Here is a 26,320-nt window from a genome sequence, read left to right as displayed (position 1 = left end):
ATAGTATTTTGTTTGGATCCATAATACGTGGCATGAACACAAAATTCAATAATATGCCTGTACCATAGAGAAAAAAATACATAGATTGCTCACTCCATACATCAGTTTTGATACCAAAAAGACTTAATTTCAGTGTCTACATCTAGCATCGAGTAGCGGAACTATCAGTACTGCTACATCTATTCTATTGTCAAGTAGCAGTACTGATAGTTCCGCTACTCGATGCCAGATGCTAATAGTCTTTTTGGTATCAAAACTGATGTATGGAGTGAGCACTCTTGTCTTACTATATTTCTCTATGCATGTACCTTTCATTCCCTTGAACATGAACTACCCATCAAACTAAAAATTGTAAATCGTATATGCGTGTCACACGATCGGTTATGTTAATATCAAATGTAGACCAATATAATATAGAATAAATATGTGTTTCGACTTCGTCATGACCCAAAAAGCATAGCTTTTCAAATTGTAATTTAATTTTAGGCTGTAAAGTCTATTTGTTTATTTTATAATCTCTTTTGGTGGCTTGTATGGAGTCATACTGTCTCGACCTCGTATCGGGTAGCAATTTATTAACTTATTTGACGATTTATCTGTTGCAAAAGTCTATTTTGGCGTAGTAAATAAAAGTACCTTGAGTTTATTAAAACAGTTCGATTGCGACAATTTGTGCAACCGGGTTGTCATATTATAATATAAAATTGGTATAAACCACAGTTTGGAGAGACCCCACACTAGCGTCTTTTGAGCGTCGGCGTCTAAAGTCTATTTTTTTATTCGGTAGATTAAAATGACATTTCATAGTATGAAATGACACATGATGTTCATACTATGAAATGTCATTTTAGTCTACGGAATAAAAAATAGACTTTAGTCAGCGCTATGAAAAATGGCGTCGCTGCGCAGTTGCGCCAACGTTGCGTCGAGCAGCAGCCATAGAGTTGACTAGACGCAGACGCTCCGGAGACGCTAGTGTGGGGGGTCTCATTAAATTCATACATTTTGCGTAGTCAGTTTTGTATAAGATACGAGGTGGAGAGGTCGGTAGACAGAGCGCAGGGCATGTGTAAATCGTGGGCCCGCAGCGGCGGCGTCCGTGTATGTAGGTTATAGTAGTGTAAAGACGACTTTGCGTAAGCATAGGTGACTGATAAATAAATGGTTGCCGTGAAATAATGTTTTATTTGACTACCCCACCTTTTCTACTAATTGGTAGCGAGCGTATTTACACAATGTATGACCTATAAAGTCACTACGTAGAGTATGACTGGTGGTTAAATTTCACTCTGTATAATATGGTGTGACATGTACTACATGATAGTATTGATAGTGTTTTATTATGTTGTCCTTGTCGCACAAGCTTAGGCTAAGGCGATAACCATAGGTTGGAGCAAGACAGCGATCGGATCTTTCGTTCCCAGCTATGGTTTTCGTCTTGGTGTAAAGCCCGAGTGGACGCTCGGAGCGGAGCGTATGACGGGGCGTGCAGCGTGGCGTCGAGCTCACGCGTGATGTGAGCAGCGTGCACTAAGGCCGCTCCTATACGCTTGCATTTGTTTAACATGCACGCCGCACGCCCCGCCCCGCCGCACGCACAACTCGAGCGTCCACTCAGGCCTTACACTTAGCAGAAGCCAGTCGCGCAATGTCGTGGCCAGCGCGTTATATGTGCAACAACCATTAGGTCTAAAAACGGGACAAGTGCGAGTCGGACTCGCCCACCGAGGGTTCCGTACTTAGTATTTGTTATTGCGGCAACCGAAATACATCTATGACAATTTCAACTGTCTAGCTATCACGGTTCATGATATACAGCCTGGTGACAGACAGACAGACGGACGGACAAACAGGGTACGGAACCTTAAAAACTAATAAATTAAAAATAAATTACATTTCAAAAAACTTTATTTTTTCCTACGTCCACCCTGCTTCGGCGCCTGAGGCTTCCCGAACGCCTTACCCTTCTGCGGATTGCCTTTCCCCTTGGCGCCTCCGTTAGCCGGCTTCCCTTTACCCATAGGCTTGCCCCTGCCTTTGGGGCCTACAGGCTTGCCTTTGGGGCCTACAGGCTTGCCTTTCTGGACTCTATTGGCGTCGTAGCGTAGCCGTTTGGTGGCCGCTCTGGAGGTGTCTGTGAGGTCGCTTGCAAAGTTGGACTGTTTGCGCTTCGTTTTTTGTTTGTGGACGCGGGGCCGGTCGTCGTGGTCCTCGACCGCGCGGATGCGGTTCTGTTTCTTACTGCGTTTCGCCATGCGGGATTGTAGGAGCGCCACCTGGTGATCAAGTTAATAAAATAGTAGATATAAAAGAAAAAAAAATGTCTTCGGTTACCGCGATAGTTACTCATGAAATAAAACTATTAAAACGGATTATATAGCGTATATTGAATTTATTCTACATCCCGACGTTTCGAACCCTTTACAGCGTTCGTGGTCAGCGGGCGATATAATCCGTTTTAATCGTTTTATTTCAAAAATAGTAGATTGTACAACAAGAGCATAACAACCATTTTTATCACAGGCAATGTGTCTGTAAAGAGCAAAGCGAGGGCGTAAACATTTTATTCAGCTTACACACGACATTTGTGGCGGCCAAGGTGGACATATATATCGTAACACCTTTATTATCATATAAGTAAACGTGTACCGATTTACAAAACCGGTCAAAAAAAAATGCCTTAGCTTAGGGCCTACTAACCCTTAAGGCCCACTTGCACCATCCCACTAACCCGGGGTCAAGCGGTTAAACCGTTAACCCAATGTCAAATTGTACTGGTAACCATGGTAACTCAGGGTTTAACCGGTTAACCCCTGGTTAGTGGAATGGTGCAAGTGGCTCTAAGCGATTTAACCGTGAACCCAATGTCAAATTGTACTGAGTTGGTAACCATGGTAACTCCTGGTTTAGCCGGCTAACCCCGGGCTAGTGGAATGCTGGAGGCGACGCTTAGGCGGTTATTAACCATTTGAGCGCCGTTGGCATGTATACAAGACAACGATAGAACGGTACACTGGCGCCGCTGTCTTGTATACAAGACACAAAATTCAACCGCTCGGTAAATGTGAAAAAAATATCAATTGTAATTTTTTTACACTCCTTTTAATGTTTTAGGTCTTTGTTTAAAATGCATTTAAAGCAGCTATATATGTAAATCCATTCTTTTACAATAAGGCTATCAAAGAATTTGCTCCAGTTTTCAACGTTTTTCATGTTCCTCGTCGCCGTTGCCTTGTATACAAGACAGCTAGGGATGGGAATGTTAACTCGATATGAGAATATTCAAAATAAATATCAAATCGCAAATCTCGTTTTATTTAAGCATTTGAACACTTGTTAAATGCCAATTGGTGGTAACTAATAACTAGATTACGTAAAACGAGAGAGAGACAGGCATAACTATAGCTGAAGTTCAGGGAGCTTCTTCAGCTGTAGATAGTAGAGTCAGACAAGTAAATCTGTCCTTGTGGTCTATTTGCAGAACAAATGATTCATTTTGACATGATAGTGTAGTGGGGAGTGATACCCCTGCAGCACTGACAATCCAACCTCTAGACTGAGCTTAGGCCAATTCTTTCATGAAACCGATGCTGCCAAAAATACGGGGGTGCGGGGGGACGAGGTGAGCGAATCCCGTGCCGTGATTGGTCCGTTCAAAGACACTGACCAATCACGGCACGGGATTGACTCGAAGATGGAGTAACGCTACCGTATGTGTGGCAGAGGGGGTAGCGCGACTATGCTATGTCTAGAGGTTGGATTGTCTGTGCCCTGCAGTGAGTCATTTTAAATTAAAGATGATTACAATTTTCACATGCATATTTTTAGTCACGCACACGTGTTCAAGTGTATAAAAATACCACACTGTTTTAAATCACACGCAGGAACAAAGGACGCGCCGCGCGCCGAGCGTTTATTATGTGACGGTTTATAACCCTTAAAATTTCCTTTGTTCACTCGAACCGAAAAACACAGGAACCAAACCGAAAAAGGACAGCTGATAATTTTTTGATAAGAAGTTAGGATGGAAAGTAAAAAAACTCCTAATTGTTCGTTGATAAGGATTTAGGATATAAAGTAAAGCTACGTATGCTACTATTAAATTGTTTTTCAAACTATTACATTAATAAATGACTGAATAAATATTATTGTTCTTCACTCATTGACAATTCAACCCACGTGTAATTTTCCCCAATGCAGTTCCGGTACATTTATATTATCGACACACTATGTGCGGCTCTAACGTTACGCTTATAAAGTTTACGCACCGACGAGCGCTTACGCCGTCGACCTAGAGACTATTATTACTTAATCCGCGCGGAAACAGTCCTTGTCGGTCTGCACTGCGGCCAGTCCATGCGCGCCGTTGTCATGTTTAAAAGACTTCTCGTACAGCCTAGTGCAGTGATATTAAGTCATGAATCGATATTGTTTAGTGGTTGTTTTTAATGATAAAGACCTTTATTTTTAACATTGTCGTGTGTAAAAAATATGTAAATTTTTGGCATTTTCGAAATAAATTAAAGTTGGGTAAGAACAAAGCCAAATTGAGAAGATTTTTACCATAAATTTTAAATATCGATATCACTATTTGCAATCCCTAAACTTTTTATTAGTTGTTTACTTAAAATTTACTCTGGCGTGTGAGTGAGCGTCTTTGCGGACTAGGTCCGGCGGCCAAAAGGTTAACACACTATCAATATTACATGTCTCTGTTTGGCCCGATGGTTGACTGGTAGAGAATGCCATTAGGTATTAAGTCCGCCATTTGTACATTATTTTTGTGTATTGTGCAATAAAGTTTAAATAAATAAATATCAATAGGGTATTTTCCTACTAGTCAAATCAATTTCTTTTTTAGAACTGTCAAAACGATTTGCTTATATGTAGGCTCGGAATAATAAACCAACAGGAACCGCCATTAACAGGCGTTCCCCTCTGCCAAAAGTCGGCGGCCGCCGGTCAAGGAGGTTATATAAAACTAGTTGCTATACGTCATACGCCATTCAGCAAACGTCAGTCTAAGCGGAATGTTAGGAGCAGAAAATGCCGAATTGTAGCGTTTTCTCCTGTAAAAACCGATCGGAAACATCTAGCGTACTTAAAGAACACGTTTCTTTTCATATGTAAGTACTATTACATGTAAATATTATCAAATAGTGCACTAATTTAGCAAAAACTAAAAAAACATTGTCAATCTGAAAGTGATACCACTTCATGGTACTAGATCTAATTTAGGGTAATATTTAAAGAAGACTTTCTAGGTATACCTAACTTCTAATTTGCGTTGCTTATTATTATATAATTTATATAACACATTATTTTTCTATAACACCTTATTTTTATATCAACATAATCCATTCAATGAAATAAATAGTATAAATCATAAATAACGTGACATTACCGATATAGGGTCATTGTGCTAGTTTCCGTCCATGCTCTAGTCTCTAGTTTTCGTCCACATGACAGATTAGCAAATAACATATTTGATATTTAATTTGCTACTTGCCAAATACATTTTTTATGTTGATAGATATATTGTCTCGACATTAAGGATTGCATTAAGTCCAAATTTGTGCAGCAATGTAGATTTATATTCAATTTCGTCAAGTGGACGAAAACTAGAGCTGGACGAAAACTAATGCACCTACCCTACTACTGTTTGAAAATTCATTTTTCTCTTATTTATTTATTTATTCATTTATTTCATTAGACACACCAACAGTACATAAACAGAGCAGGTAAAGTTACATAAGTACACAGGTGTGCAACAACATTCAAGCAGTTTGAGGCTTTTACACTACTTTACTACTTGTAACTAGATATAAGTATACATTAATAGATTAAGTAAATAAAACATGCAATAAAAAACTATAACTACCTTCATACTATAAGCATTAAGTTTGTTTGAGCATTCTGCGCTTCAAATTTTGCATAGAAATACTAACTCTTAGTTTCTATCGTATATTTTTTATTTGACGTGTCCAATATTTGTATTGTATTTTATTTATTTTAAGGTATTTACTGCCGTCATTTTCCATAAATAGGCACTTTTAATTTATTACTCTGGTATCACTCTACCATAGTTAGCGATGGGACACCATAAAAACCAATATCGATAAAATCTATATGAACATTATAAATATATTGTTATTTTGATTTATTTTTTTAGATTTCCAAAAGATGCAATTAATTTTAAACATAAGTAGTTTTCAGCTTATCAAGCCATCGAAAACCTAAAAATATTGCAATATCAGTCACGTTTTAAAGGTCTACGAACTGCATAAGTAAGTTTGTAATTCCATATAAATATATGCTATTACAAAGTTACTGTTGCAGTTCCTACAAATAGTAGGTAAAGTAAAGGTAAGTACACTACGATGTATGTACGATGTGAGTATGAATAAAGATGTGTTTAGTTATGATATGTGTATATATAGTATGGGTATGAGTACCCGAAAAGAAGGACTGTCTACAAAAAGAGATGAGATCCCATCAAAAACATTACATGTAAAAAGGTGCAAGTCTCGCAACGCTTTTATTACAAAAAGTTTTGAGATGTAACGTGAAACCAAGTAAGTTATTTTAATCAGTGCCAGGGGGTGCTAAAACCGTATCAATAAGATATCTTTAATTTGTAATACATATAATGACTTGGCAATCGCACATAATGCTTTACTCGTACCGTACTCGTAAATATGTGTAATGCTCAAACTGCAATTAGTGCTAGCGTTATGTTCAATTAGAATTATTTTTAATAGGTGACGATGATTCTTATGTCATTATGCAGCCGTGCGATGGCCAAGTCATTATACGTATTACAAATTAAAGATATCTTATTGATACGGTTTTAACACCCCCTGGCACTGATTAAAATAACCGACTTGTTTTCACATTAGCATTACATCTCAAAACTCTTTTGTAGTAGAAGCGTTGCGAGACTTGCACCTTTTTACATGTAATGTTTTTGATGGTTATAATTGACTAAAACAGACAGTTAAAATTCAGTCAATAAAATATCGACAATATTATCGACAAGTCCCTCGCACTTCTACGTTTACTTAGAACTGACATCATCTCGTTCACGGACAGGGTTGTCTGTGTTTGTTCTTGTATTTGTGTGAATATAGTTTGTGCTAGTGTTTGATAATTTTGTTGTGTGCGTGTGTAGCGACGCATGCAAAAAATGCATTAGTGTTTACATTATTTGTGTGCGTTCCTCGCCCCCCGCGCCGAAAACGGCAGAATTTTTCACATAGAAATTAGTGCGTGTCACCACTCCATATGATTATTCCTCCGAGTATGTAGGCTAATATGGAATTTATATGAAACATTACATCGTGACGCCACGGTCAACTCACCTACTTTTTATATTTCTATCCGATTTATTAAATAGGACTTCTGCTTAAAAATAACTGCTATCTATGTTTTTAGAATAATTATCTGGTGCTTTATTTCATGCATGGTGTGAAATCATTTATTGTAAACTAGCGACCCGCCCCGGCTTCGCACGGGTTGACAAATTATACATAAACCTTCCTTTTGAATCACTCTATCTATTAAAAAAAACCGCATCAAAATCCGTTGCGTATTTTTTAAGATCTAAGCATACAGACAGACAGACAGACAGCGGGAAGTGACTTTGTTTTATGCTCATCATCTTCCTTGCGTTGTCCCGGCATTTTGCCACGGCTCATGGGAACCTGGGGTCCGCTTGGCAACTAATCCCAAGAATTGGCGTAGGCACTAGTTTTTACGAAAGCGACTGCCATCTGACCTTCCAACCCAGAGGGTAAACTAGGCCTTATTGGGATTAGTCCGGTTTCCTCACGATGTTTTCCTTCACCGAAAAGCGACTAGTAAATATCAAATGATATTTCGTACATAAGTTCCGAAAAACTCATTGGTACGAGCCGGGGTTTGAACCCGCGACCTTCGGATTGAAAGTCGCACGCTCTTACCGCTAGGCCACCAGCGCTTTTTATACTATGTAGTGATACAGGAAAATACCCCATTGGCTCCTCGCTATAACGTACCTTCTCCATCTCCCTCTCCACTCGCTCCTCGGCGGAGTCCTTCGGCCTCGGTGTGCCCCTCTCCTTATCTCTCCCCCTCCCCCCCGCGTCGCGCCGCACCCGCCTCCTGCCCGACTCGTAGTCCGACTCGTCGTCCGAGTCACGCTTGCGTTTCTTCGGTTTGCTCTTTTGTTTATCTGTGAAACGAGAAATATAAAAAAAAGCGGCCAAGTGCGAGTCGGACTCGAGCACGGAGGGTTCCGCACCGTCAACAAAAAATAGAGCAAAACAAGCAAAAAAAAACGGTCACCCATCCAAGTACTGACCCCGCCCGACGTTGCTTAACTTCAGTCAAAAATCACGTTTGTTGTATGGGAGCCCCACTTAAATCTTTATTTTAATCTGTTTTTAGTATTTGTTGTTATAGCGGCAACAGAAATACATCATCTGTCAAAATTTCAACTGTCTAGCTATCACGGTTCGTGAGATACGGCCTGGTGACAGACGGACGGACGGACAGCGGAGTCTTAGTAATAGGGTCCCGTTTTTACCCTATGGGTACGGAACCCTAAAAATTCGAATTTAACACGTTCATCGGCTTTAGTGATAGAGAAATATAGTAAGAATAGATAGTGCTCACTCCACACCAAAAACCAAAAAGACCAAAAACGGTACCAAAAAGACTATTATTTTCGTAGTTGACATCTAGCATCGAATAGCGGAATTATCAGTACCGCTATTATACTTGATACTAGATGTCTAGTGAGTCGCGACTCACGAAAATTGTATTGAACAACAATTTACAACTAATATTAAAGCAGAAGGAGTTGAAAATAGAGTTCCGGCTAATCCGGTTATATTATTAGCTGAAAATGTTTGAGCATTAGACTTTTGGGTCGGTGCAACATCTATTGTCAAGTAGCAGTACTGATAATTCCGCTACTCGATGCTAGATGTCGACTGTGAAAATAATAGTCCTTTTGGTACCAACACTGATGTATGGAGTGAGCACTCTATGTATTTTTTTCTCTATGCTTTAGTTTAGTTATTTTTTATTTCATTTTTCATGTTGTGTTTTCTTTTTAGTTGCCAATGAGTTTTTCGGAACTTATGTACGAAATATCATTTGATATTTACCAGTCGCTTTTCGGCGAAGGAAAACATCGTGAGGAAACCGGACTAATCCCAATACGGGCCTAGTTTACCCTCTTGGTTGGAAGGTCAGATGGCAGTCGTTTTCGTAAAAACTAGTGCCCACGCCAATTACTGGGATTAGTTGCCAAGCGGACCCCAGGCTCCCATGAATCGTGGCAAAATGCCGGGACAACGCGAGGAAGATGATGATGATGTTGTGTTTTCTTTTTCTTTATATCTAAAGTTACCTTTCCCAGCATGAGCGGTGAGTGTCAGCCGTTCCTTTTCGTCTCTTTTCTCCTTGGGGGTCTGGAACCACTCGTGCTGTCGTGTCGGCTCCTGTTTCTATATCTAAAGTTACCTTTCCCAGCATGAGCGGTGAGTGTCAGCCGTTCCTTCTCTCTCTTCTCCTTGGGGGTCTGTCCCACTCGCGCTGTCGTGTCGGCTAATGGTTCTATATCTAAAGTTACCTGTCCCAGCATGAGCGGTGAGTGTCAGCCGTTCCTTTTCGTCTCTTTTCTCCTTGGGGGTCTGGAACCACTCGTGCTGTCGTGTCGGCTCCTGTTTCTATATCTAAAGTTACCTTTCCCAGCATGAGCGGTGAGTGTCAGCCGTTCCTTCTCTCTCTTCTCCTTGGGGGTCTGTCCCACTCGCGCTGTCGTGTCGGCTAATGGTTCTATATCTAAAGTTACCTGTCCCAGCATGAGCGGTGAGTGTCAGCCGTTCCTTTTCGTCTCTTTTCTCCTTGGGGGTCTGGAACCACTCGTGCTGTCGTGTCGGCTCCTGTTTCTATATCTAAAGTTACCTTTCCCAGCATGAGCGGTGAGTGTCAGCCGTTCCTTCTCTCTCTTCTCCTTGGGGGTCTGTCCCACTCGCGCTGTCGTGTCGGCTAATGGTTCTATATCTAAAGTTACCTTTCCCAGCATGAGCGGTGAGTGTCAGCCGTTCCTTCTCTCTCTTCTCCTTGGGGGTCTGTCCCACTCGCGCTGTCGTGTCGGCTAATGGTTCTATATCTAAAGTTACCTGTCCCAGCATGAGCGGTGAGTGTCAGCCGTTCCTTTTCGTCTCTTTTCTCCTTGGGGGTCTGGAACCACTCGTGCTGTCGTGTCGGCTCCTGTTTCTATATCTAAAGTTACCTTTCCCAGCATGAGCGGTGAGTGTCAGCCGTTCCTTCTCTCTCTTCTCCTTGGGGGTCTGTCCCACTCGCGCTGTCGTGTCGGCTAATGGTTCTATATCTAAAGTTACCTTTCCCAGCATGAGCGGTGAGTGTCAGCCGTTCCTTCTCTCTCTTCTCCTTGGGGGTCTGTCCCACTCGCGCTGTCGTGTCGGCTAATGGTTCTATATCTAAAGTTACCTTTCCCAGCATGAGCGGTGAGTGTCAGCCGTTCCTTCTCTCTCTTCTCCTTGGGGGTCTGTCCCACTCGCGCTGTCGTGTCGGCTAATGGTTCTATATCTAAAGTTACCTGTCCCAGCATGAGCGGTGAGTGTCAGCCGTTCCTTTTCGTCTCTTTTCTCCTTGGGGGTCTGGAACCACTCGTGCTGTCGTGTCGACTCCTGTTTCTCCTTCTTCAAGGACCCCTCGAGCTTGGCTGTCTGTTTCTCCATCTTGTTCAGCTGGCGCTCGGCGTATTCTTCGTCCAAGATGGCGGCTGTCAAAAAGAAAAAATGGTTTATTTCTATTCTCAGATTGTGATGATTTCAGAGGCTGCATTTTGTCAATAGTGAGGAAGTGCCTCTATAAACATTAAATTCTTTAAAAATCGTGTTGGGAGTTGTCATTGTCAGTTACAAAACAATACTTACCTCCTTATTTCAAACTTAAAACATCAAACTCAGATACAGGGGGACAATGTTACATGAAAGTAGAAGTTATAAAAACAGGCGACCTTATCACTAAAAAGCGATCTTTTCCAGGCAAACTTTGAGGAGTAGATTTGGATCGGTTATTGATAAATTGCGATTTCTAGTCATCATTTTCCTCGCGATGTCCCGGCATTTTTTTGCCACGGCTCATGGGAGCCTGGGTTCCGCTTGGCTTTTTTGCAACCGCGGCAATCTCTCCCTAGGCGATCATCTCTAGCGAGACTTGACGGGTCTTTTAGCTCACTTCACCATGAGCACAGAATAAATAATAGTACTAAGTTCAGAAGACTCACTCTCTAACAAAACGCGTCTGTTACGATCAGCACAGATATGGCCGCTAGGTGGCGACAGCGCCACGCGCGCCTTATGGCTTTCCCCAAAATTGGGGCCGGAACGGATGTACTTTTAGCTACCTGTAGCAAAGCGACGAAATCGCGGAGACACGCCTGCCATGAGCTAGTATACTCACCGATCTCGAGGATCTCGAGCGGGACTCGGCGGGACTATACACTATACATACTTGATTCACCTCACTATACGCTAGTACACTCACCGATCTCTGAATCTAACCTCGTCAACCTCTCCCTATACTTGGCGACGATCTCGGGCGGGACCTGGCGGGACTTGACGGGCCGCTTGGCGCGCTTCACGATGAGCTAGTACACTCACCGATCTCGAGGACCTCGGGCGGGACTTTACATACTTGATTCACTCACCTATCTCTGGCTCCAACCGTGTCAACCTCTCTCTATACTTGGCGACGATCTCGGGCGGGACCTGGCGGGACTTGACGGGCCGCTTGGCGCGCTTCACGATGAGCTAGTACACTCACCGATCTCGAGGACCTCGGGCGGGACTTTACATACTTGATTCACTCACCTATCTCTGGCTCCAACCGTGTCAACCTCTCTCTATACTTGGCGACGATCTCGGGCGGGACCTGGCGGGACTTGACGGGCCGCTTGGCGCGCTTCACGATGAGCTAGTACACTCACCGATCTCGAGGACCTCGGGCGGGACTTTACATACTTGATTCACTCACCTATCTCTGGCTCCAACCGTGTCAACCTCTCTCTATACTTGGCGACGATCTCGGGCGGGACCTGGCGGGACTTGACGGGCCGCTTGGCGCGCTTCACGATGAGCTAGTACACTCACCGATCTCGAGGACCTCGGGCGGGACTTTACATACTTGATTCACTCACCTATCTCTGGCTCCAACCGTGTCAACCTCTCCCTATACTTGGCGACGATCTCGGGCGGGACCTGGCGGGACTTGACGGGCCGCTTGGCGCGCTTCACGATGAGCTAGTACACTCACCGATCTCGAGGACCTCGGGCGGGACTTTACATACTTGATTCACTCACCTATCTCTGGCTCCAACCGTGTCAACCTCTCTCTATACTTGGCGACGATCTCGGGCGGGACCTGGCGGGACTTGACGGGCCGCTTGGCGCGCTTCACGATGAGCTAGTACACTCACCGATCTCGAGGACCTCGGGCGGGACTTTACATACTTGATTCACTCACCTATCTCTGGCTCCAACCGTGTCAACCTCTCCCTATACTTGGCGACGATCTCGGGCGGGACCTGGCGGGACTTGACGGGCCGCTTGGCGCGCTTCACGATGAGCTAGTACACTCACCGATCTCGAGGACCTCGGGCGGGACTTTACATACTTGATTCACTCACCTATCTCTGGCTCCAACCGTGTCAACCTCTCCCTATACTTGGCGACGATCTCGGGCGGGACCTGGCGGGACTTGACGGGCCGCTTGGCGCGCTTCACGATCAGCTTGACGAGCTGGCGCTCCGCCTCGCCCGCCAGCGACACGGACACGCCGGCGCGGCCCGCGCGGGCTGTGCGCCCCACCTGTACGGGAAAGAACATTTATAACCATAAACAATGTGGGAAATGGGGTTGGCACCTGTCAAAGGTTTGCATAGATGGCGCTATCATAGCTTGTCCCTTTTTAGGGTTCCGTACCCAAAGGGTAAAAACGGGACCCTATTACTAAGACTCCGCTGTCCGTCCGTCCGTCCGTCTGTCACCAGGCTGTATCTCACGAACCGTGATAGCTAGACAGTTGAAATTTTCACAGATGATGTATTTCTGTTGCCGCTATAACAACAAATACTAAAAACAGAATAAAATAAAGATTTAAGTGGGGCTCCCATACAACAAACGTGATTTTTGACCGAAGTTAAGCAACGTCGGGCGGGGTCAGTACTTGGATGGGTGACCGTTTTTTTCCTTGTTTTGCTCTATTTTTTGTTGATGGTGCGGAACCCTCCATGCGCGAGTCCGACTCGCACTTGGCCGGTTTTTTATTCTATGAGATTTGGCAGGGGCTGGCATCCAGGGCATTAAAAAAAATTGGACACAATTCTAGTGATGGACAGGGCAAGCTATGATGGCGCCATCTGCTGAATATTTCGACCGGCCAACCCCATTGTAAAATTGTCATTATCATAAAGTTAAATGCTGCTTAACAGAATGTCATGCGGTTTGGCTATGATGTATTATAGTTTGGCGAAATGTTTTGTGATAGATGTATCTGTAAATAAATAATAAAGTAAGGGATTGTTTTTCAAACGTTATGTAAAAAGTATTCATGAAGAAGACGGATACTTATATTAATGCGAATAGCCATACATTTGACATGCCCATTCCCCGCAAAAATCGGCAGACTTTTTTATACAGAAAATGACAGACGAGGCGTCTCCGATTACTAAATGCTCTAAGTGTTAAACCCTCCCATCGAAGTTACTTAGGTACGTTACGTGAGCAAGTCCCGTTTAATAAATAACTAGCGACCCGCCACGGCTTCGCACGGGTTAACAAATTACAAATAATCCTTCCTCTTGAATCACTCTATCTATTAATAAAAAACCGCATCAAAATCCGTCGTAGTCATAGTTTTAAAGATCTAAGCATACATATGGACAGACAGACAGCGGGAAGCGACTTTGTTTTATACTATGTAGTCTTCTTCCTCGCGATGTCCCGGCATTTTGCCACGGCTCATGGGAGCCTGGGTTCCCGCTTGGCAACTAATCCCAGTAATTGGCGTGGGCACTAGTTATTACGAAAGCGACTGTTTTATTACTATAGTGCGTCAAGCAAATCTTGTCAGTAGCAATGTACTGCAAATTAAAGTAGGGTAACACTCAAAGAGCAGAATTGCGCTAAAAAAGCAGCAATGTACATAGAACCAAAACGTGTTTATTTTTCCGCCCTTCATACGTCAGTTCGAGTGAATAATCATTAACCTCAAATTTTAGTAATGTTTACCGTCAACGAGCATGATTGTACATTGTAGGCACCTTAGCTCTGCTTGAGGTCATGCATAATCTTGGTATTTAATGGTGACAGCAGAAATTTCTCTTTGAAATAGAAACGATTCAGAATGTAAACAATAAGATGATGGCTGTCATTCACGATCCACATTCCACAGATGACACGCGATTTTGGAATTATTCGAACACAGTGTTGCTAACCCGCGATTTTTCAAATTTGCCGCCTTTTATTACTGACAAGATTTGGTTGATCCAGTATAAGTAGTGATAATGTATAAATACAAATCAACTTACCCTGTGTATATAGTGTTCTAACGTGGCTGGCAGTGTGAAATTGAGCACTGTCTTCACGCCGGGTATATCCAACCCTCTCGCTGCTACGTCGGTAGCGACCAGCACGTCGACCAACTCGTCTCTGAAGCGTTTCAGGGAGTCGAGACGTTGAGGCTGGTTTAGGGCACCATGGAGTTCTGCTACCTGAAAATTATATGCAGTTTTAGGGATAAATATATTATAAGTAGTGGTTCTGTGAGTTGTAGGCCTCGCGATAGTCGGGAACTTTAATTAAATAAAAACTGGCCAAGTGCGAGTCGGACTCGCGCACGAAGGGTTCCGCACCATCAACAAAAAATAGAGCAAAACAAGCAAAAAAAACAAACAAAAAACGGTCACCCATCCAAGTACTGACCCCGCCCGACGTTGCTTAACTTCGGTCAAAAATCACGTTTGTTGTATGGGAGCCCCACTTAAATCTTTATTTTATTCTGTTTTTAGTATTTGTTGTTATAGCGGCAACAGAAATACATCATCTGTGAAAATTTCAACTGTCTAGCTATCACGGTTCTTCAGATACAGCCTGGTGACAGACGGACGGACGGACGGACAGACGGAAGGACGGACGGACGGACAGCGGAGTCTTAGTAATAGGGTCCCGTTTTTACCCTTCGGGTACGGAACCCTAAAAAATACTTCGTTGAGTCATTATCAAAGCGAACTTACAATGATCTAAGGCAGTGTTTTTCAACCCGTATGTATGTATGTGTGTATGTCTCATACCTTGACACCGAGCAAGCCGAGTGCGACATGCAGCCTGTGTGCCTGTTTCTTAGTCTGTACGAACACGACGGCGCGGTCGCGGAAGGTGTATAAACCAGGCTGTATGTATGTATGTCTCATACCTTAACACCGAGCAAGCCGAGTGCGACATGCAGCCTGTGTGCCTGTTTCTTAGTCTGCACGAACACGACGGCGCGGTCGCGGAAGGTGTATAAACCAGGCTGTATGTATGTATGTCTCATACCTTAACACCGAGCAAGCCGAGTGCGACATGCAGCCTGTGTGCCTGTTTCGTAGTCTGCACGAACACGACGGCGCGGTCGCGGAAGGTGTATAAACCAGGCTGTATGTATGTATGTATGTCTCATACCTTGACACCGAGCAAGCCGAGTGCGACATGCAGCCTGTGTGCCTGTTTCGTAGTCTGCACGAACAAGACGGCGCGGCCGCGGAAGGTGTATAAACCAGGCTGTATGTATGTATGTGTGTATGTCTCATACCTTGACACCGAGCAAGCCGAGTGCGACATGCAGCCTGTGTGCCTGTTTCGTAGTCTGCACGAACAAGACGGCGCGGCCGCGGAAGGTGTATAAACCAGGCTGTATGTATGTATGTGTGTATGTCTCATACCTTGACACCGAGCAAGCCGAGTGCGACATGCAGCCTGTGTGCTTGTTTCTTAGTCTGCACGAACACGACGGCGCGGTCGCGGAAGGTGCGGCACACCAGCGCGCACAGCAGCGCTTCGCGGTCGGCCTCGCGACCCGCGCGGATCCTGCAATAGGGATGATGACACATGTTGAAGTTTATAACAAAATCTAGTAAATATATAGTAATTAGCAATTTCTCACAATAATGTGGATATTAAAATAATATATAGAAAATATACAAAAATTTTATCCAAAAAAAGATTGTATGGCAACTATATACATAAACGTAATCTTTCACCGACAAAAATACAAATTTCTTGTTTTGCCTATGGGCACTGACACATAGAGCCCATCTTGAAGTATGCTTCAAGTTTCAAGATGGGCTCTATGTGACAGTGACGTCACGTTGATATATCAAGTAGTTAGGAGCGTTTCGCGAGTGAAGTGCGACTGTCGGGACTTTGACTATAATTTCTGACTTTTGTTTTGCTTTAATGCAATGGGTCCCATATAGACATTTGATCCCGAAAACAAACCTGATCGATTGGTACCATTAATAAAAATTTGTCATGTAGCCTATTGAACAATTATAGTTTCGCAAGTCACTAGTCTTCTAGTGCCCTGACCTATGTGTCTCTAAGCGCCATTAGCGCCATCCCACTGACCCGGGGTTAACCGGTTAAACCTGGAGTTACCAGTACAATTTCACACTGGGTTAACGGTTTAACCGCTTAACCCCGGGTTAGTGGGATGGTGCAAAGCCTAAGACGCTTTACAAGCTTTTGCTTTTGCGCTATTGTATGGATAGAAATCTATTGTATGAATGGAAATGGATATTGATTGGCATATAAAAGTTTTATCTTAAAATGGACGATTTTGAAACACTATTTCTTTTCAAAAATTTCAATCATCACTCAAAAAGTTAGGGGAGGTCTCCTAAGATCATTTTGGCCTGGCATCTGGTAGCTGCTCTCAGAGCCCTATTTAAAAAATGTATCCTGTATGCATTAATTGACATATATATCTTAGGACTGGCCTTACGGGCAATAAGAATGGGGCCAGTACAGCGGTGTGACACCGCTACAACGCGATTGGTTGATGAGGTCGCATCACGCGCGATTGGTCGCAACTAGTTGCGTTAGACTCCACGATTGGCTAATTCGTGACACCGCTGAACTACTACCATTTTAGTGCCCGTAAGGCCCGTCCTGAGATATATGAATGAATGAATGAATGAAATCTTTATTTCAGGCAACTAGTGGCCTATACATAAATACCTTAAAACTAACATACATATTACAAAAATATAACTAAACACTAAAAATCACATTATGATTGCGATGCATTACGCAACCCCGCAGTGTCAGGGAACCGGCCGCGGAACCGCCGAAACTTGACACCCTTCGGCCAAAACTCCTCCTTGGTGAAGGTCGCTAGATGTTCAGTCGGAACGGTCACCACAAAAGAATATATGTTATAGTTTGTAGCTTTCTAGTAGACCCCGAAGGCTTATCCTATTGTCTATTGTTCAGTAAAACCGCACGTGCTACTTACCTGCAAAAAAGGGTCCTAATTATTCTATTTGGCACCTGAGCGCGGGCTAGTCCAACGCTCAAAAAAACCAGTGTAGGTGCGCTCTCCGATAACGCGCCTTTGTTACGCATCTCGATGACATATTTTAGACTGGTTCTGTGCGTGCGACTCGCCGGCACTCAGTAACCGAAGTACCGATTTTTTATGCAGGTGGTTGTGGCACGTGGCACGAGCGGTTTTTCTTAACAATAGACAATAGGATTAGCCTTCGGGGTCTATTAGAAAGCTACAAACTATATATGTCAATGCCAGTATGTATCCGCTTACCTGACGAACTCCTGACGCAGATTAAAAGCCACAGCCTTATTAGAGTCGAGGAACAGTTTAACCGGTTTCTGCAGCGAGACTGCAGCGAGGTCCTTGACCTCGTCGCTCATGGTGGCCGAGAAAAGCATTGTCTGACGCTTGGGGGAGCACTGCCGGATGATCTCCTTCATCTGCTCCGCGAAGTATTCGTCCAACATCCTGGAGAAAATGCGAAATTACGACCACGGACCAAACGTAACCAACAAATAAAAGACCGGCCAAGTGCGAGTCGGACTCGCGCACGGAGGGTTCCGCACCATCAACAAAAAACAAGCAAAACAACGGTCACCCATCCAAGTACTGACCCCGCCCGACGTTGCTTAACTTCGGTCAAAAATCACGTTTGTTGTATGGGAGCCCCACTTAAATCTTTATTTTATTCTGTTTTTAGTATTTGATGTTATAGCGGCAACAGAAATACATCATCTGTGAAAATTTCAACTGTCTAGCTATCACGGTTCGTGAGATACAGCCTGGTGACAGACGGACGGACGGACGGACAGCGGAGTCTTAGTAATAGGGTCCCGTTTTTACCCTTTGGGTACGGAACCCTAAAAACAACGGGTTGCACTCAGGGAGTGCCGGCAGAAGTGAAAACTCAATCACTATTGCAAAATGTCTGCAGCACTATGTATAATTGAGGTTAACGCCATCTAGCGCTATTTCGTCGCATTACTTGAAACCCCTAAGCACATCACTGTTAGTACTCGAGTTATATTAATCCCAGTTAGAGGGAAACTCACTAGATGGCATTTAAATCAATAAAGAAAAACTCAATGACATTGAAGTAACAGTTTTTCGATCAGGTCACGTGTCCGTCTTACGGTCACGTGACACCTGTTACGAGTTTAACATTTTTTCCCCATCACAAAAAGTGCACAGCGCCGCTAAAGAAGTTTTCACTTCAAAAACAAGAATGATATGCGCTGACATGTAGCCTTTTTGAGTAGTTGATGATTCTCAAGTGGAGTAAAATCGCTCACAAAAAATTGTGCGTCGCATAGATTGGAAACTATGAATCCTACCAATATTAATAGGAAGCGCTGGTGGCCTAGCGGTAAGAGCGTGCGACCTTCAATCCAGAGGTCGCGGGTTCAAACCCCGGCTCGTACCAATAAGTTTTTCGGAACTTATATACGAAATATCAATTGATATTTACCAGTTACTTTTCGGTGAAGGAAAGAGGACTAATCCCAATAAGGCCTAGTTTTCCCTCTGGGTTGGAAGGTCAGATGGCAGTCGCTTTCGTAAAAACTAGAGCCTCCGTCAATTCTTGGGATTAGTTGTCACGCGGACCCCAGGCTCCCATGAGCGTGGCAAAATGCCGGGATAGCGCGAGGAAGGGGATTTATGGGACATCTATTACCACAGAATAAATAATAGTACTAAGTACAGAAGACTCACTCTCTAACAAAACGCGTCTGTTACGATCAGCACAGATATGGCCGCTAGGTGGCGACAGCGCCACGCGCGGCTTATGGCTTTCCCCAAAATTGGGGCCGAACGGATGTACTTTTAGCTACCTGTAGCAAAGCGACGAAATCGCGGAGTGAGCAACGCCTGCTATTATAGAGTACTCGTATTTCATAGAAAACTTATGGGTGGATCAACTATTTCTTGTTGTTATTCTGTCCGGTCAGCCAAGAGACAATAGTAGCATAGTTTGTTACCTAGAAGACATTGTACACCGCCTTCTTCTGACACGCTTGGTAGACGACCCTCTATGGAAAGGGTTTATAAGTAGTACTTATCACAAAAAAGCGTGTTTAGTGAATTTAAATGCCTTAAAATCAGTTTTAAAGAGTGACCCAGGAGAACGTAACCATGGCAACGAGTGACAAAAAAAGTTGATTCACCCTTATTTAAATTACCTGTCGGCTTCATCCAATACTAGTACTTCAATGGAGTGCAGACTGAAAGAGGGCGTGTTCCTAATATGGTCTATAAGCCGTCCCGGCGTAGCTATGACTACGTCGGGGTTTTTCCGCAGCACGCTCTCTTGGTATTTAACGTCGAGACCGCCCACAGACAGGCCCACAGTCACGGTGGTGAACTGGGACAGTTGACGGGTTACGGTGTGAACCTGGAAGTCAGATACTGTTACAATCAGGAATGTTACAGAGCTCCGTTTCCGTTTCCGTTAAGTCGGAACTTCCGTTTGGTGTTACACATCCGTTTCTGTTCCGGTTCCGTTACTTTTGAAACGGAAGTTATATCGGATGTCAATGCTTAGCGCGGCAGCGGGACATGAGCGGTGTACATCAAAAACAAACAGGTTTATACCAGTCATTCGCTCATAGCCCCGCTTGCCACGTGCTGCAGTAATTAGATGTTCTGGTATATCCGTGTTTTTGAATTTAAACTACCTATTCGTATATGTTGTGTTGTGTAATGTATACCTACTGATAGTACTGACTCAGGCTCCGGTTCTGGTTCCGGTTCCGTTTTCGGTTCCGATTCCGTTTCTGGTTCCGATAAACTAAATTTAAAACATCTGGTTCCGCTTTCGGTTCCGATAAAACCACATCCGTTACATCCCTGGTTACAATGGTACCTTTGGCAACAGATTAGTACACTATGGATAATACAAAACGCGTAGCCAGTTTGAAGTGGGAATGGGCTGGTCATATAGCACGAAAAACTGATTCGTGGAGTAAACGACTACTCGAGTTGCGACCATGGGGGAAGAGCGTCCTTAAAGTAGACCCAATATGCGTTGGGACGATGACATCAAAAGGACTGCGGGGATGAGTTGGCTCTAGGTTGCACAGAACTGTGACGAACGACGTAAAATGAAGGAGGCCTACACCCAAAGGGTAGAAAAAGGCTAAAGAGAGAGACGATAATACAAATAGTATAAAAGTGATAAAAGCATCATCATCATAATTTTAAGAGTCTGGTTCTTGTCGATGGAGTAATCGCCATTCAAAATTGGCATGGGAGTTTGATACTGCACATCTACAATTTTCAAATTTGCTGCATTTTTCTACTGACAAATTGTCCTGCCAGACTATCAGTGGTAGGCCTAATACTATAGGGTATTTGACAATTTTTTGTGAATGGTATCAGTAGATCAGGTTTGTTTTGAGGATCAAATGTCTATATGGGACCCATTGTCTTAAAGCAATACAAAAGTCACAAATGATAATCAAAGTCTGGCACCCGCACTTTACTGACGAAACGCTTCTAACAAAATGGCAGTACATCGTGACGTCACCATGTAACGTTAGAAGCCGTTTCGATGTATGGAAGACGAGGAAATTGCGATTTTGTCGGTGAAATATTGCGTTTATGTATATAGTTGCTGTACAATATTTTTTTAAATAAAATGTAGGGATTCGAATGGTACCATTATTTATCCTTATTTGGATTTTTTTTTATTGCCATATATTTCCTAAGTTTCCAATGATAAAAATTGATTTAATGATGATAATTTGCTCATTTTCTATCTATTTAACTAGGTTAAGTTATAAAATTCAACATGTGTCAACCTGTCAACAACCCTATTATATCCTGTTACCTGAGCGCCTAATTCTCTGGTAGGAACAAGCACCAGCACTCTAGTGACTCGTCCGCCGACTGTCTTGTACAGCAGCCGCTCCAGTATGGGCAGCATGTACGCCGCCGTTTTGCCCGTGCCCGTCGCGGCGCAAGCGCATATGTCCTTGCCTAGACGAGAAAAACCATTGTTAATATAACCAAGGGTGAACAGGCACCTTCTGGGCAGGCTCGCTCCATCGTAGGCCACGTCTTCGCCTCGGCTAGTCTGAGGCCATGAGTAAGCACATTAATAATATAAAAAAAACATACTAAAATACAATTTAAAGGGTGAAATGGCAAGGGTTCATTTAGAAAGATGAAGTGGAAGGGTTGGATAGAAGTGAGGCGGGGTCACAAAATATACCTTCCTTCTAATTTTGTCATAAAATTATCTGTATTACCACCGTATTTATATGATAAAAACCGGCCTAGTGCGAGTCGGACTCGCGTTCCAAGGGTTCCGTACATTAAGTCCGACTCACGCTTGACTGCACATTTCTAATAGGTTCTCCTGTCATCTATAGGTAAAGACTTATTATGTGTATTTTTTCAAAATTTTAAACCCAGTAGTTTCGGAGATAAGGGGGGGGGGGAATGGTCGGACAGACAGACGGATAGATCCAAAATTTGCCACTGAAATTTGAACCCAAATTGTAGGAAATAGGGTTGATTTTGCGTTGTTTGAAAATTGAACGAAACAAAGCACAGGCGACTCTGTTCCAATTGAACATGGTTTAAATTACATCGAACTGAATAGGTACTATAGGTAGGACCTTGGGCCTTTAGGAGATTAAGGCAAAATTTGTTCACATGATATCTGGATGAACCAATGATTACCTTAAAGGGCTATATAATAAATAAATATTAATGAATGAATGAATGAATGAATGATTGTTTATTTGCGGAATATGGGTTACAATAAGTTGTTACAATATTAGTTATATGGTCCACCATACTCTACTTAATTGAGCATGCAAATATAATATCTAGATTTCTTGGCTGGAAGTCACACAAAATAAAGATGCCTTATTACTAAAATAAATGTAAATGCTTACATTAAACTATAACTAGCTCCTTATTACTAAACTTAGCATTTAAAAACTCGCTTATAGAGTAAATACATAGATCACAAAGCCACATATGCAATTTTTTTTTTAATTGCGTTAAAGGAAGATTTTTTACATCCAAAGGAATTTTATTAAATATTTTAACACACATAAAATAAGGCGTGCGAGTTGTTTGTTTGAGGCGTGCTTTAGGTACATTCAATAGGTTTTTTTGCCTTGACATCCGATTGTTGTATGTTATAACATCAACATTTTCATTAAAGTGTTGCTTGTTTGTATGGACAAATACGGCAATCTCATAAATATATAGAGAGGGTAGAGTCAGAAGTTTGCAGCGCTTAAAGACCGGTTTACACGAGTCAAGAGGCTTTAGTGAAAATATTGCCCTTACACATTTCTTTTGTTTGACAAATGCTTTTTCTCAAAAATGGACGGCAAAGTCGACGTTGCCGGTTAAAAAATAGGTCGCGAAGTGCGTAGTTTATGGTCATTCAAAAAATTAAAAAGTTAAAAACATTGCAGTCTCGATTTCGGGACTGCAATGTCGCATACAAATTCCATTATTTAACGAGTTCCAAACTTTTTAAAACTTCAAATGGCCATATCAAATGAAGGCATAGGTCCCTTAAACAGCCAAACAGATGATCAGCACTTATTATTATAAAGCCTATAACAGACTATCGCACCGCACCGCGACCTTGGAGCGTCGCACCCATAAGTGAGAGCGAGAAACAGATATCTCTTTCTCGCTCTCACTTATGGGTGCGACGCTCCAAGGTCGCGGTGCGGTGCGATAGTCTGTTACAGGCTTAATGTTGGTACCGCGACTATTTAGGTGTCTCAAATAGGTTGGCGTATTTTCAGCAGAAAAATACACTTCTTTTTTTTTTAAAGGCGGCAAGCTAATTTTTTTAATGGTTGTATTTTTTTCTATGAAAATTAATGGAAAATTAGAACGTTGCTTCTGTAAGTTCTGTAAAATATTTCTATTTCTTGCACCATTTTTGAGAAAAGCACTATATATGACTCGGCTGGAAGGCTACTTGCTGGCTTCGGATTCAATTAAACGGACTCCCAAGGTCGTCCGTTTAAAACGAATCCTCAGCCTGCAAGTAGCTACTTCCGAACCTCGACAATAATGTACTATTGTCATTTCTGTGGAGTTTCCCTTAGGAGTTTCCCTTCCCTGTGGAGTTTAATGGACATTTTTACACAAATTGACTAAGCCCCACGGTAAGCTCAAGAAGGCTTGTGTTGTGGGTACTCAGACATCGATAGATATAATATACAAATACTTAAATACATAGAAAACAACCATGACTCAGGAAAAAATATCTGTGCTCATCACACAAATAAATGCCCTTACTGGGATTCGAACCCAGGACTGCGGCTTCACAGGCAGGGTCACTACCCACTAGGCCAGATCGGTCGTCAATATGAATTGATTCTATTGATCTATATGAATGAACCTCTTACCTAGTAAAGCCACTGGTATGGTGGCGGCCTGGATGGGTGTAGGATGGACGTAGTTAAGTGCTCCTATTGCTTTCAGCAGCGGCCGCGAGAGGTTCATCATGTAGAAGGATGCCTGCTCATCATATGGTGGGGGTTCTTCGAAGAAATCAGAGTCATATTCGACCTGAGCACCTTCTCCATCATCATTGAGGTCCTAATGAGAAATTAAATCAGTTTTGGAATAAAAAAAAGGTATGTTTAGCAATTCTATGGCACTAAATTAGATCTGATTGACAGTAAAAAGCCTTACGGAGGACCTTAGAATAGACTAGAGGTACAGTCAGCAGCAGAAGTTGCTAAGGGGGATAGGTGTCCACATGATCTTGACGCGACTTTATTGTTAAGAGAATAAGAGTGTGTCAAGGTAATTTTGGACACCTCGCCTGCTTAGCAACTTTTGCTGCTGACTGTACTAGATGAGTAGAACAAATATTGGTGCTCATCACACAAATAAATGCTCTTACCAGGATTTGAACCCAGGACCATCGGCTTCACAGGCAGGGTCACTAACCACTAGGCCAGACCAAAACTTCAACAGATCAAAACTTTTAAAGATAAAGAAGCCTTCTTTTAAAAACCTAAATCAGCGGTGGCAGCATGGTTCCATTTTTATCACCTGTCACTATGCCTGTCACTTTCACACTTACTTACTTGTTAGAATGTGACAGGCATAGTGACAGGCGATAAAAATGCGACCGTGCTAACGTAGCAGAGTGATGATGATGATATTAAATAAATACCTGTTTTAGCTTCTGCTTTTTAGTGAGTTTCTTTTCCTTGGTCTTAATCTCATCCTTCTTGAGTTCATCATCTGATATTTCCAGTTCATCTACATCACTATCTGAAAGAATTATAAGCTCGTAAGACCCACCATATAAAGTGTGTGTAAATTTAAACCTTATTCTATATGTAAATTAGAGCGAATTTCGTTTGTTTTAAACAGCAATGAAACAAAAGAAATGCAACTTTATTTGGTTCATGAAAGGTTCAAATTAGATTGCACGAATATGTACATAGTAATGTACATTTTAGTCTCAGGAGGATAATATTATATTATGTTTAGGTGCATCCTGACCAAGTAAATGTTTGTTTGCTTGCTTTAAGTAGCATTAGTTGCACTAATAAGGTGCAAATCTGCAGCACACATCTGGACGCACCTTTAGATATATGCATTCAGTCACATCAACCATTTAAATTAGTAAAAATTAGTTCTGAAATACGAAATACTAAAACATTATTATTAAAAATCAATGTTATACACTGTTATAGTGACATTCTAGTATATCCTCCTAAGGCCCAGCCATACAAACATCAAAAATTTGCCACTAAATTGTAGGAAATAAATAGAGTTCATTTTGCGTTGTTTGAAAATTGAACGATACAAAGCGACTCTGTTCCAATTGAACATGGTTTAAATTACATCGAACTGAATAGGTACTACAGCTAGTGTTATGTATAGACAATGAGGGTAGGTTTTGACAGTTGTGTACAAAGTGAGGTAGTTGTGAAAAACCAGTCTGTCAATGCGAACCTGGACCAGTGCATGTGCTTGGACCCTAAACTGTGAGTTATATCAGCTAGGACCTTGGGCTTAAAGTAAAGAATAAATAAATATAAGAAGGAAAGACTTATATAAACCTTTGTTTTCATCCTCGTCCGTGTCAATGTCACCCGCTGATCCAGTCACCTTGGCCTGCGCCCTCCGCCTCTCTATTCTCTCGTCAATGGTGCGCTTCACATTTCTGCGCACATATTTTTGTAAGTCGTCCCAGGTATTCTGCAAACATTGGGTAAATATAAAATATCTATGTACGTTAAATACATTGTTATGTAGTTCATGTAGTATATAGTTATGGCTTTAAGTTGTAAGTAATGACAACATACCTTGTTATATTCTTCTACTGAAGAAACAAACTGAAACTTCGGATTGAAATCGGCTTTCTTCTTTACTTTTTGCTTGGAGGGTTGATACTAGAAATAAAATCATAATATTCAAGAATCGGTGCTATTTAAATAAGATGAACTTAATAAAAAATAAATAAATAACGCGGCATGTCCTACCTCTACTTCAACATCGGATTCCTCCGAGAAATCCTCCACTTCTTCACCGTCATTAATAGTTTTTATAAACCCTGGAAATCCGGCGACTTCCATTTTAAATTATAAACAGTTTTGCAAAACTATAGCAGTGAATATGTAAAAATCATTTTAAATGAACACCAAAACACCTCTGCTTTTTTGAGGTTATCTATCAAACTCACATGTGACAGCATAGACAG

General features: G+C 42.4%; 1 protein-coding gene across 1 annotated transcript; it reads right to left on the bottom strand.

The window, feature by feature from the left end:
• Positions 1-1,899: 1,899 nt before the first annotated feature.
• LOC134658078 (probable ATP-dependent RNA helicase DDX27) lies at positions 1,900-26,309 on the bottom strand. Its single transcript, XM_063513678.1, has 14 exons — positions 26,103-26,309; positions 25,926-26,012; positions 25,680-25,818; positions 24,782-24,882; positions 24,003-24,195; positions 21,440-21,588; positions 19,791-20,002; positions 17,881-18,078; positions 16,001-16,145; positions 14,609-14,791; positions 12,707-12,887; positions 10,613-10,798; positions 8,037-8,212; positions 1,900-2,276 (listed from the first exon to the last, which is right to left on the bottom strand). The coding sequence occupies exons 1-14, from the start codon at positions 26,193-26,195 to the stop codon at positions 1,908-1,910; spliced, it is 2,412 nt and encodes an 803-aa protein (XP_063369748.1). The 5' UTR covers positions 26,196-26,309; the 3' UTR covers positions 1,900-1,907.
• Between the last annotated feature and the right edge of the window lie 11 nt (positions 26,310-26,320).

This window comes from Cydia amplana, chromosome 21 (assembly GCF_948474715.1).
Source record: "Cydia amplana chromosome 21, ilCydAmpl1.1, whole genome shotgun sequence".
NCBI classification, from domain to species: Eukaryota; Metazoa; Arthropoda; class Insecta; order Lepidoptera; family Tortricidae; genus Cydia; species Cydia amplana.
Note: the sequence above shows the minus strand (reverse complement) of the source record. Positions and strands in the feature narration are given on the sequence as shown.